Source organism: Phocoena phocoena, chromosome 4 (genome assembly GCF_963924675.1).
Source record: "Phocoena phocoena chromosome 4, mPhoPho1.1, whole genome shotgun sequence".
NCBI classification, from domain to species: domain Eukaryota; kingdom Metazoa; phylum Chordata; class Mammalia; order Artiodactyla; family Phocoenidae; genus Phocoena; species Phocoena phocoena.
Window position 1 is genome coordinate 90892555 of NC_089222.1, and position 12894 is coordinate 90905448.

Sequence of the window (12894 nt, forward strand, 5' to 3'; positions counted from 1 at the left end):
GAATATATATATATATATATATATATATATATATATATATATATATACGTTTTTCTCTTTCTGACTTAATTCACTCTGTATGACAGACTCTAGGTCCATCCACTTCACTACAAATAACTCAATTTCATTTCTTTATATGGCTGAGTACTATTCCATTGTATATATGTTCACATCTTCTTTATCTATTCATCTGTTGATAGACACTTAGGTTGCTTCCATGTCATGCCTATTGTAATGCCTAAGGAGGCATTGTCTCCTTAGGCAGGTTTATTCCTAGGTATTTTATTCTTTTTGTTGCAGTGGTAAATGGGAGTGTTTCCTTAATTTCTCTTTCAGATTTTTCATCATTAATGTATAGGAATGCAAGAGATTTTTGTGCATTAATTTTATATCCTGCTACTTTACCAAATTCATTTAGTAGCTCTAGTAGTTTTCTGGTAGCATCTTTAGGAGTCTGTATTTATAGTGTCATGTCATCTGCAAACAGTGGCAGCTTTACTTCTTCTTTTCTGATTTGGATTCCTTTTGTTTCTTTTTCTTCTCTGATTGCTGTGGCTAAAACTTCCAAAACAATGTTGAATAATAGTGGTGAGAATGGACAACCTTGTCTTGTTGCTGATCTTAGGGGAAATGGTTTCAGTTTTTCACCATTGAGAATAATGTTGGCTGTGCTTTTGTCATATATGGCATTTATTATGTTGAGGTAAGTTAAGTTCCCTCTTTGCCTACTTTCTGGAGGATTTTTATCATAAACGGGTGTTGAAGTTTGTTGAAGGCTTTTTCTGCATCTATTGAGATGATCATATGGTTTTTATTCTTCAATTTTTTAATGTGGTTTATCACACTGATTGATTTGCATATATTGAAGAATCCTTGCATTCCTGGGATAAACTGCACTTGATCATGGTGTATGATCCTTTTAATGTGCTGTTGGATCCTGTTTGCTAGTATTTTGTTGAGGATTTTTACATCTGTGTTCATCAGTGATATTGGCCTGTAGTTTTCTTGTTTGTGACATCTTTGTCTGGTTTTGGTATCAGGGTGATGGTGGCCTTGTAGAATGAGTTTGGGGTTTGTTCCTCCCTCTGCTATATTTTGGAAGAGTTTGAGAAGGATAGGTTTTAGCTCTTTTCTAAATGTTTGGTAGAATTTGCCTGTGAAGCAATCTGGTCCTGGGTTTTTATCTGTTGGAAGATTTTTAATCACAGTCTCAATTTCAGTCCTTGTGATTGGTGTGTTTATAGTTTCTATTTCTTCCTTGTTCAGTCTCAGAAGGTTGTGCTTTTCTAAGAATTTGTCCATTTCTTTTAGGTCGTCCATTATTTTGGCATAGAGTTGCTTGTAGTAATGTCTCATGATCCTTTGTATTTCTGCAGTGTCAATTGTTACTTCTCCTTTTTTATTTCTAATTCTGGTGATTTTAGCCTTCTCCCTTTTTTTCTTGAGGAATCTGACCAATGGTTTATCAATTTTATCTTCACAAAGAACCAGCTTTTAGTTTTACTGATCTTTGCCATTGTTTCCCTCATTTCTCTTTCAGTTATTTGTGATCTGATCTTTATGACTTCCTTCATTCTGCCAACTTTGGGGTTTTTTGGTTCCTCTTTCTCTAATTGCTTTAGGTGTAAGTTTAGGTTGTTTATTTGAGATTCCTCCTGTTTCTTAAGGTAGAACTCTATTGCCATAAACTTCCATCTTAGAACTGCCTTTGCTGCATCCCACAGGTTTTGGATTGTTGTGGTTTCATTGTCATTTGTTTATAGGTATTTTTTTATTTCCTCTTTGAGTTCTTCAGTGATCTCTTGGTTATTAAGTAGTGTATTGTTTAGCCTCCATGTGTTTGTATTTTTTACCGATTTTTTCCTGTAATTGATATCTGGTTTCATAGTGTTGTGGTCAGAAAAGATACTTGATATGATTTCAATTTTCTTAAATTTACCAAGGCTTGATTTCTGACCCAAGATATGAGCTATACTGGAGAATGTTCCATGAGCACTTGAGAAGAAAGTGTATTCTGTTGTTTTTGGATGGAATGTCCTATAAATATCAATTAAGTCCATCTTGTTCAATGTATCATTTAAAACTTGTTTTTGCTTATTTATTTTCTCTTTGGTTGATCTGTCCATTGGTGAAAGTGGGGTGTGAAAGTCCCCTACTATGATTGTGTTACTGTCATTTTCCGCTTTTTTGGCTGTTAGCATTTGCTTTATATATTGTGGTGCTCCTTTGTTGGGTTCATAGATATTTACAATTGTTATATCTTCTTCTCCAATTGGTCCCTTGATCATTATTTAGTGTCCTTCTTTGTCTCTTGTAATAGTCTTTGTGTTAAAGTCTATTTTGTCTTATATGAGAATTGCTACTCCAGCTTTCTTTTGATTTCCATTTGCATGGAATATCTTTTTCCATCCCCTCACTTTTAATTTGTATGTGTCCCTAGGTCTGAAGTGGGTCTCTTGTAGAAAGCTTATATACGGGCCTTGTTTTTGTATCCATTCAGCCAGTGTATGTCTTTTGGTAGGAGCATTTAATCCATTTACATTTAAGGTAATTATTGATATGTATGTTCCTATTACCATTTTAATTGTTTTGAGTTTGTTATTGTAGGTCTTTTCCTTCTCTTGTGTTTCCTGCCTAGAGAAGTTCTTTTAGAATTTGTTGTAAAGCTGCTTTGGTGGTGCTGAATTCTCTTAGCTTTTGCTTGTCTGTAAAGGTTTTAATTTCTCTGTCAAATCTGAATGAGATCGTTGCTGGGTAGAATAATCTTGGTTGTAGTTTCTTCCCTTTCATCATTTTAAATATGTCCTGCCTCTCCCTTCTGGCCTGCAGAGTTTCTGCTCTAAGATCAGCTGTTAACCTTATGGGGATTCCTTGTATGGTATTTGTTGTTTGTCCCTTGCTGCTTTTAATATTTTTTCTTTGTATTTAATTTTTGATAGTTTGATTAATATGTGTCTTGGCGTGTTTCTCCTTGGTTTTATCCTGTATGGGACATTCTGCGCTTCCTGGACTTGATTAATTATTTCCTTTCCCATGTTAGGGAATCTTTCAACTATAATCTCTTCAAATATTTTCTCAGTCCCTTTCTTTTTCTCTTCTTCTTCTGGGACCCCTATAATTCGAATACTGGTGTGTTTTATGTTGTCCCAGAGGTCTGTGAGACTGTCCTCTATTATCTTCATTCTTTTTTCTTTATTCTGCTCTGCAGCAGTTATTTCCACTATTTTGTCTTCCAGGTCACTTATCCATTCTTCTGCCTCAGTTTTTCTGCTACTGATTCCTTCTAGAGAAGTTTTAATTTCATTTGTTGTGTTGTTCATCATTGTTTGTTTGTTCTTTCGTTCTTCTAGTTCCTTGTTAAAAGTTTCTTGTATTTTCTCCATTCTATTTCCAAGATTTTGGATTATCTCCACTATCATTACTCTGAATTCAGGTAGACTGCCTATTTCCTCTTCATTTGTTCAGTCTGGTGGGTTTTTACCTAGCTCCTTCATCTGCTTTGTGTTTCTTTGTATTCACATTTTGCTTCACTTACTGTGTTTGGGGTCTACTTTTCACAGGTTGAAGGTTTGTAGTTCCTGTTGTTTTTGGTGTCTGCCCCCAGTGGCTAAGGTTGGTTCAGTGGATTATGTAGGCTTCCTGGTGGAGGGGTCTAGTGGCTCTGCTCTGGTAGATGAGACTGGATCTTGTCTTTCTGGTTGGTAGGTCTGCGTCCGGTGGTGTGTTTTGGGGTGTCTGTGACCTTAATATTATTTTAGGGAGCCTCTCTGCTAATGGGTGGTTTGTGTTCCTGTCTTGCTAGCTGTTTTTCATAGGATGTCCAGCACTGTAGCTTGCTGTTCGTTGAGTGGAGCTTGGTCTTGATGTTGAAAATGAGATCTGTGGGAGATTTTTGCCGTTTGATATTACGTGGAGCTGGGAGGTCTCTGATGGACGAATGTCCTGAACTTGGCTCTCCCATCTCAGAGGCACAAATCTGACACCTAGCCAGAGCACCCAGATGCTGTCATCCACACAGCTTAGAATAAAAGGGAGAAAACAGAAGGAAAGAATGAGAAAAATAAATTAAATAAAACAAAGTTATTAAAATAAAAAATAATTATTAAAAATAAAAAAATGTAGGGCTTCCCTGGTGGCGCAGTGGTTGAGAGTCCGCCTGCCGATGCAGGGGACACGGGTTCATGACCCGGTCCGGGAAGATCCCACATGCCGCGGAGCGGCTGGGCCCGTGAGCCATGGCCGCTGAGCCTGTGCGTCCAGAGCCTGTGCTCCGCAACGGGAGAGGCCACAGCAGTGAGAGGCCCACGTACCACAAAAAAAAAAAAAAAAAAAAAAAAAATGTAAAAAGTAATAAAAAGAAGAAAGAAGAGAGCAACCAAAGCAAAAAACAAATCCACCAATTACAAGTGCTAAAAACTATACTAAAAAAAAAAAAAAAGAAAAAAATTTGATGGACAGAACCCTAGTACACATGGTAAAAGCAAAGCTATACAGACAAAATCACACACAGAAGCATACACATGCACACTCACAAAAAGAGGAAAAGGGAAAAAATATGTATATATCGTCGCTCCCAAAGTCCACCTCCTCAATTTGGCTTGATTCGTTGTCTATTCACGTATTCCACAGATGCAGGGTGCATCAAGTTGATTGTGGAGATTTAATCCGCTGCTCCTGAGGCTGCTGGGAGAAATTTCCCTTTCTCTTCTTTGTTCGCACAGCTCCAGGGGTTCAGCTTTGGATTTGGCCCCGCCTCTGCGTGTAGGTCACAGGAGGGCGTCTGTTCTTCGCTCAGACAGGACGGGGTTAAAGGAGCAGCTGATGCGGGGGCTCTGGCTCATTCAGGGCAGGGGGAGGGAGGGGCATGGAGTGTGGGGCGAGCCTGCGGTGGCAGAGGCCGGCATGACATTGCACAAGCCTGAGGCGCGCCGTGTGTTCTCCCGGGGAAGTTGTCCCTGGATCATGGGACCCTGGCAGTGGCGGGCTGCACAGGCTCCGTCTCTGGGGTCCGTGCTGATAGCCGTGGCTCGCACCCGTCTCTGGAGCTCGTTTAGGCGGTTCTCTGAATCCCCTCTCCTCGCGCACCAGGAAACAAAGAGGTAAGAAAAAGTTTCTTGCCTCTTCGGCACCTCCAGACTTTCCCGGACTCCCTCCCGGCTAGCTGTGGCACACTAGCCCCCTTCAGGCTGTGTTCACGCAGCCAACCCCAGTCCTCTCCCTGCGCTCCGACCAAAGCCCGAGCCTCAGCTCACAGCCCCCGCCCGCCCCGGCGGGTGAGCAGACAAGCCTCTCGGGCTGGTGAGTGCTGGTCGGCACCGATCCTCTGTGCGGAAATCTCTCTGCTTTGCCCTCCCCGCCCTGTTGCTGCACTCTCCTCCGTGGCTCTGAAGCTTCACCCCTGCCAACCCCCATCCCCACCAGTGAAGGGGCTTCCTAGTGTGTGGAAACCTTTCCTCCTTCACAGTTCCCTCCCACTGGTGCAGGTCCCGTCCCTGTTCTTTTGTCTCTGTTTTCCCTTTTTTCTTTTGCCCTACCCAGGTACGTGGGGGAGTTTCTTGCCTTTTAGGAAGTCTGAGGTCTTCTGCCAGCGTTCAGTAGGTGTTCTGTAGGAGTTGTTCCATGTGTAGATGTATTTCTGATGTATTTGTGGGGAGGAAGGTGACCTCCATGTCTTACTTGTTCACCATCTTGAAGCTAATCTTCATTGGCATTCTTGACATAGCTGGTTTTGAGATGCTTAATGTAAGTATATTTAGTAAGAATGAAGTCAATGTATATTTACAAGGAGATTAGACTGTGTGAATTGAATTTCAGAAAATTTAGTCAAAGCATGGTGAGATTCATTCTGTGCAAACCTGAAGAGTTATTTTGGTTGGAAAAAGCTATTATTAATAGTAACAAATAACAATAAATATTATTATAATTAATAGTGCTAAGAAATTAATTCAGCCTTAAATAGAGGTAAATAAAGATATCTTTTATGATTTTGAATTGTAGTATCATTAAGTGTTATTTGACTGTCATAATCTTTAGTTTGCAGGTATAGATGAAGGAGGTAAGAATTTAATTGTGCTATTTTTACTTATTGGGTCTATTTGCCAACATATGATAGTGGTTATGGTTTTCTCTTTACATTTTTCCAAGTGGACCTCAATTTTATTTCATTTTTTGAGTTATATTTGACAGCTAAAAAATGTATATATTTAAGTAGCACAACTTAATGATTTGGTGCACATATACACTGTGAAATAATCACCACAATCAAGTTAATTAACCATCACCTTCAATAATAACCATTTTCTCAATTTTATTTTTATCTCTTCTTCCTACCTAATCACAGCCTTGAAGAAATTTGCATTAATTTTACCGCTGAAAATTTACAACAGTTCTTCAGTCAGCACACGCTGGTTATGGAGCAAGAGGAAAAGAGGAGAGAAGGCATTGACTGGGTGTCCATTGAGTTTGGCCTGGACTTGCAAGCCTGCAAAGATCTCATTGAGAAGGTGATGCGTGTTTTTCCCCTCATCCATCTTTGTTTAAGGAGACTTGTCCCTGCCTGCCATGTTGATCCATGTCAGGACCCAGGCTCTGTGAAGGGGATGGGAAATAGAGCAGGAGAGCTCTACACATTTTCTCTTAATGTTCTTTTTTGTGCAGCGCCGTGGCATCCTAACTAAACTCTCACGTCAGTTACCTACTCCATCATCTCTAACTCACACTGTCGCTGCACATTTGCTGCTTACGCACGACCTCCACTGTTAATAGGTGAGGAAACTTGTTGAGATGAAAAAGGTTCCTGTTCTTGACTGGAAAAACACAGAGCTGAAAAGATGAACCCTGTAGGGCCTGGCTGATTAACATAAGGTGCATGAGTAGACCCAGAGCAGCTTAACAAAATTTGGCAAATTAGCATGCAGACAAACCATTGCCATAAATCCTCAAGGCCTCTACCTTGAAGGATGTAGTTTGTTCATTTAATTGAACAAGTACCAGTTAGTTTAAGTAATTTATGACAATACTTCATGGCTTATTAGTAAATTAGCTGCAGTGTATGGTTTCTGAATTTGATGATGTTCCTCTACTTTGAACTCTTTCCATGTGTTCTGGAAAAGATAAGCCAGATTTTCTGGGGAAATTCAGTATGGTTTTTCCTGTGGCTTTGTCCAAGGGAGCAAGCATGGTGGGGTGTTAGCAGCTACATGCCCTTGTGTCTTGCTATAGCCATGGATTGCAGTGAATTCTGGACACATGTCTAGGCAGCTATGCTATGCTGTCACATCTGATTCTCAGAAACCCTGTCAGGAAGGGGCAAAGGTGACTGACCTTTCACTGTCCTTTGTGGGGTCCAGATTGTATCAATCACTGTCCCACCCATTTTATATGTTAGACTTAGATGAAACTAAATCTTCCTTGATAGTAGCCATTATTCCTAACAGGAGTGGACATCACATTGATTTTTCTTGTTTTATAACCAGTGAACTTCCTGGGGGGAGGACAGGCTGATTAAAAAAATAATGATAATGAACTAGCTTGTGAGCTGATTAAAAATAATGATAATAATGACCCAACCATGATCTGGTAAATGTTTGGTGGCATTATTAAAGCTATAGTTTCCTAATTAGAAATGAAACAATAGAACTGGAGCTCCTTCTAGGGGCAGATTTAACTTTGGGCAATTGTCACCTATAATATCTACTTACTCTGATTATGACAAGATACTGTGTTCAGGCAGGAAGGTGGGATGCAGACATTATTCAGATCCTAATAGCCCTGTGAATGCTACTGATTTGTAGTTGATCTGAAGCCTGTTATCTTATTTATGACAAGGTTATTCTAAATAAGACACTAGCAACCTAGATGTAATTTCCTGTTGTACTTTCTACTGATATGATAAAATGAGAAAAAAAAAAACAAAACTGAGCAGATGATAGAAGGAAAAGATAAGTCTTTGGTTTCCTGTGAATGATTTCAAAGGTGTTCAGGTCAGGCAAATGCAGAATACCAAAGTGTTTCTTGAAATGATTCTATATTTTGAAAAGATCATTGTGTTTACTCAGGTACGTGAAGGAAATTTGTAGGAAATATTAATGATCAAACTCACTCCTTGAAACAGAGGCATCATGGGAAGTTTTCAAAGTTCAAAGGAACTAAAATACATCAACACATATAATATGTCTTATAGAAAGCATCTGTGTGTGTGTATATCAGGAAAAGAGAGATTTTCATACATGTAAGTTTTGTGTTTTTACATGTACAGAAAAGTTTATATCAAACTAAAAAAACTTATTTTCATACCAACTTTGTTAATTTGGTCTTCAAACGTACAGTAATCTTTTTCTATACATATGCAGTGAACAGATCTATTACAGGATTAGCTCACACTTATCTGATTACTTGAAATGTTCTAGTTTGTTTAGAACTTGAGCATCAGTAATTTACATATCAAAGTATTAACATTGATTACATTTATGGTTTTACATTAGGTATTGGTAAAGAGATTATTTTTATTATTTTTTAAAACAAAACATCCAAAATTATATATTTAAAAACTGTTGCCCCTTCAATGAGTCACCTTGAGAGGCTACATCCTTCTTCCAATAATTCAGCCCTTTTGGAAAAAGTCCCTCATGAGACGGGGATTGGGATAAATTGTTAGATTGTTACTATCTTTGAGAGAAAATTAACTTCAATACTGATCATCTTAACTGTTTTCGAGTCCAAACTGTATTACCAACTTTGTCACATTTTTCACCTTATTTGTCTGACTTGACCCAAATAGCTTGTGATTGTTTCTATCCATGGTCAGACAACAGGATGTTTCCACATGCCAATAGTCAAAGGTGTCAGATATCCCATAGAAGTTTCTAAAATATTTAAATCCTGGTAGCATCCTGGCAATGACTGTTGTTGTCTCCCAAGTAGAGTTCTTTGGATATGCTAATTCTGGTGTTTTTATTATAAAGTGGATCACGTTAATATCTAGTTTGTTATCCCTTGTATGCACATGAATATTTTCTTTAAACATATAACATTGTGTTTTTGGCTGACAACTCTTACTTTCTGCCTAACTATTGCCCACAGCAAAGCAGCCCAGGTCCCAAAGCTCGAACCTGTATGTCTTAGTGTTCGCCCATCAATCAATTCCTTAACAGAAATTTGCTGAGACCTAGATTTTAGTTACCTCAGGACCTACTCTGCTAAGGGTTGTGAGAAATACAAACCAGAGACATCATCCTGGCACTCAAGGTACTGAGGATATAATTGCAAAGATGTCTTAAGACCAAAATTTTACTGGTTTTCAAAGTTAAACAAGTAAATGTATTTAGCAACTACTTGATTTGATCACTTCCTCCTCACTCCACTGGTGAGAGAGGGATTCCTATCCTAGGGTTATGGGAATGGCTGAACATATGACACCTGACACTGGACAGATGAGATTGACAGCAGCTTATAAGTCACATATACTCAGAGCCTGGGGGAGGAGGTCACGTGGAAGTTGCATTTGGGAGCAGAATGAAAAAGCGAGAGCTGTGGGAGCCAGGCTTTGTAGTAATAATAGGGTGAGGTGACACTGATTCCCACTGGAGGATGTGATTGGCTTGTTTGAATATGGGCTGGCAGGTAACTGAAATCCCTTGCTCAAGAATAAGCAGGCTCGGGACTTCCCTGGTGGCGCAGTGGTTAAGAATCCACCTGCCAATGCAGGGGACACGGGTTGGAGCCCTGGTCCGGGAAGATCCCACATGCCCGCAGAGCAACCAAGCCCGTGCACAACAACTACTGAGCCTGCGCTCTAGAGCCCATGAGACACAACTACTGAGCCCATGTGCCACGACTACTGAAGCCTGCACGCCTAGAGCCCGTGCTCCACAACAAGAGAAGCCACTGCAATGAGAAGCCGGTGCACCACAGCGAAGAGTAGCCCCCGCTCGCTGCAACTAGAGAAAGCCCGTGCGCAGCAACAAAGACCCAATGCAGCCAAAAATAAATAAATAAATAAAAATTTTTAAAAAACCAAAAAAGAATAAGCAGGCTCTGTGCCTGTTCCCGTGATAAAGAATGTTGCATGGCTGGAGGACCTAACCCACTGTAGAACATGGGGAGGGGAACCCCTGATCAGATCATTTGAGGCTCTCCTGGTGTTCCCCTGATGTCAAAGCCCACAAAATATTGGACCTTAATTTTAGGCCTAATACTACATTACTATTTATAAAACTTTGAATGAAATGCTGTGGAAAACTTAAGCATTTGTTAAAAATAGCACTTGCCCTTAGGATGTATGCAGTCAAATAGGAGATTTGTAAGTCTAATAAATGTAGAAATATGTGTCAGGATAAATGCAGTAAAGGCACAGACAAAGGCCCACAGAGCTCAGAAGAGCAGAGGTCACCTCTGCCTGCAGGAATCTAGGAAGGCCTGCTGGGAAGGGGGGTAAAATTTCAGCTGGGTCTGAAGAAATGGATATGATTTCAGCAGGTGAAAAGAGGAAGATTGTGAGCATGTGAAGGGACAGGCAAGAGCAAAGCCTTAGAGAAGGAAAGCAATGGACACATTTCAAAATCTGCTTAGAGCTTGCAGTATACAGACAAGTATCTAGAAGTAAAAAAGGAGGGTCAGGCTGTGAAGGGATCTTAATGAATTTTGACAGTTTTTTAGGCAATGGGGAGCCAGAGAAGCATCGGGCAATGGGGCAGTCAGAGATGCTTGGGTTTAATCTGGTGGGTTTATGTATGGGGTCTGGGATGGGAGGAAAGCTAGAGTTAGGGCAATTAAGAAGCTATTACAGCAGGTGAGAAATAGAGGCCCTGAATCAGGACAGCAGACATGGAAATAATAAGAAAGTAACAGATGTAAAAAGAGAGGAAGGCAGAATTGATAAGATTTGAAGAAGGAGAGGTTACAGCATTAATGTTCAGAGTCAGGGCAACTGACTTAGACCATATACTGTGTGCTAGAAGACAATTGATGCTACGGGGCAGAACATAATTACTTTTTTTCCTGACCTATTTGGAAATTAATTTGCTAGAAGGCCTCATATTTATTAGGAGTTTTATACTTCTTAAGCATTGGAGAAATAGAGAAGACCCTGAAGAAATAGCGTTTTTTCCCTCCTCAGTGGTTTAATTGTTACATTTTGAGCTGTGACATCTACTTGCTTTGCATAAAACATCCATTCATCTCCAAACAGAAGATGGCTTCATTGGTGTCCCAGGGACACGATGGTCCTCATGTATGGAAGGTGGCTCTGCTGGAGATGGGGGCTGCTGCTCCCTGTGAGGCTTTGCCACATCCCTCTTGTTAACAGGCACCATCCCAGGAGATGCTTACGTTTTAAAATGATTCATTCTAGTGTTCACTGAAGGTTGACTATTTCTGTGGTAGGAAAATATGCAGTACAAGATGGAGTCCACACCTCTAAGACTGGTGTGGACCGGTGACTCAATTGTTTAGTTTTATCAGGTTCTCCTTCCTCCTGCTTGTTCTCCTCCACATTTCTCACTTTGCCAAGAACTTGCAAGGTCAGTGCTGCCAGGAGCAAGACTTTGCATATTTACTCATTGCATCATCCCCCACCTGGATGCTTGGGAGGAAAGAAGATGTGCCAGAGCCCTTCGGTACAAGAGTTATTGATGGAATGTCATTCAATACATTTTCTATAAAGTGCAGATTCTAAGTCTATGAGACTAGACAAAAGAGGTAGAAAACCATAGTCCGTATATTAGAATGATAGACTCAGGTGGATAAAAAACATGTTCTTCAAGAATGTAATAATCCAAATTAGACCCATTCGTATGCTCCAGTGGCATAATTTTGAACAAAGGATTCTAAACCACAAACAAATTTTCTTTTCATATATCACCCAGCCAAAGCCTTGACTCGGAGTTGGTGTGTTCCTTCTCCATGAAAATATTCAAGCATAGGCTATAACCTACTTTTTAGAGGGAAATTCTAAATGGAATTCACAGAGCTTTTCGGTGGGTTGGGCCAGACCTATAATGTCTCTCCCAAACCTGAGCATTTGTGGTTCTTAGGTACAAAGGATTGGTAGAGAATCATGAAATCTATGTTGTTGGACCAAGGGGTCATGGTTCTATCTTGGAACTCTCATGACATTTTCTGTTTGCTTTGTAGTCTACATATTATGTACATGTCTTATCTTCTCAGTAGATGCTCTGCAGCCAGAGCCCATGTCTGATTTTTCTGTTATAACCCAAAGTGTTTGGTACAGTGATTTGTTCATAGAAGGCATTTCAAAAATGTTTGTGGAGTAGATAAATGAACATACAAATCCACAAATAGATTTGCAAATGTAGGAATCCTTCATCTTCCCCCGCCCATACCTGTTTTTCCCCATGTCTATATACCCTATATTGGTTAATGGCAGCATCCACTACCCATTTGCTCAAACCAAAACCTGGTCATCCTTCCTCTTTCTACTACACCCCACGTTCTATCCATCAGCAAGCTATGACTCAGCTCTACTCTCCACCAGCATCGCGTTTCAGTGACCTCTCACAGTCTCCAACACTACCAATCAACTAGATCAGCGTTCAGCGAACTATGGCCCTGTGGGCCAAAGTCAGCCTGTAGCCTATTTTTGTAAATAAAGTTTGAATGCAACATTGTCACACCTGTTTTATTTACATATCGTCAATTAGTGCTTTCAGGACTGAAATGACTGAGTTGATGGCAAAGGAGCAGCAGAGACTCTGTGGCCCACAAAGTCTAAGAGCTTTACTATATGGCCCTTTAGAGGAAAAGCTTTCTGATGCTGTCATCAGTTTTCTATCACATATCCTTCCTTGTTTGCTTTTTTAAACAACCCTTTAAACATGTAAAAACCATTATTAGCTCACCGGCTTTCCAATACAGACCATAGGCAGGATTAGCCCA

The 12894-nt window shown here is 40.1% G+C and overlaps 1 protein-coding gene across 1 annotated transcript in view; it reads left to right on the forward strand.

The window, feature by feature from the left end:
- Positions 1 to 12894, forward strand: part of MYH15 (myosin heavy chain 15) — a 171445-nt gene that overhangs the window by 61971 nt on the left and 96580 nt on the right. The window contains 2 exon segments of the mRNA XM_065875875.1: positions 5699 to 5748; positions 6339 to 6503. Of these exon segments, the coding sequence (XP_065731947.1) occupies positions 5699 to 5748; positions 6339 to 6503 (215 nt within the window).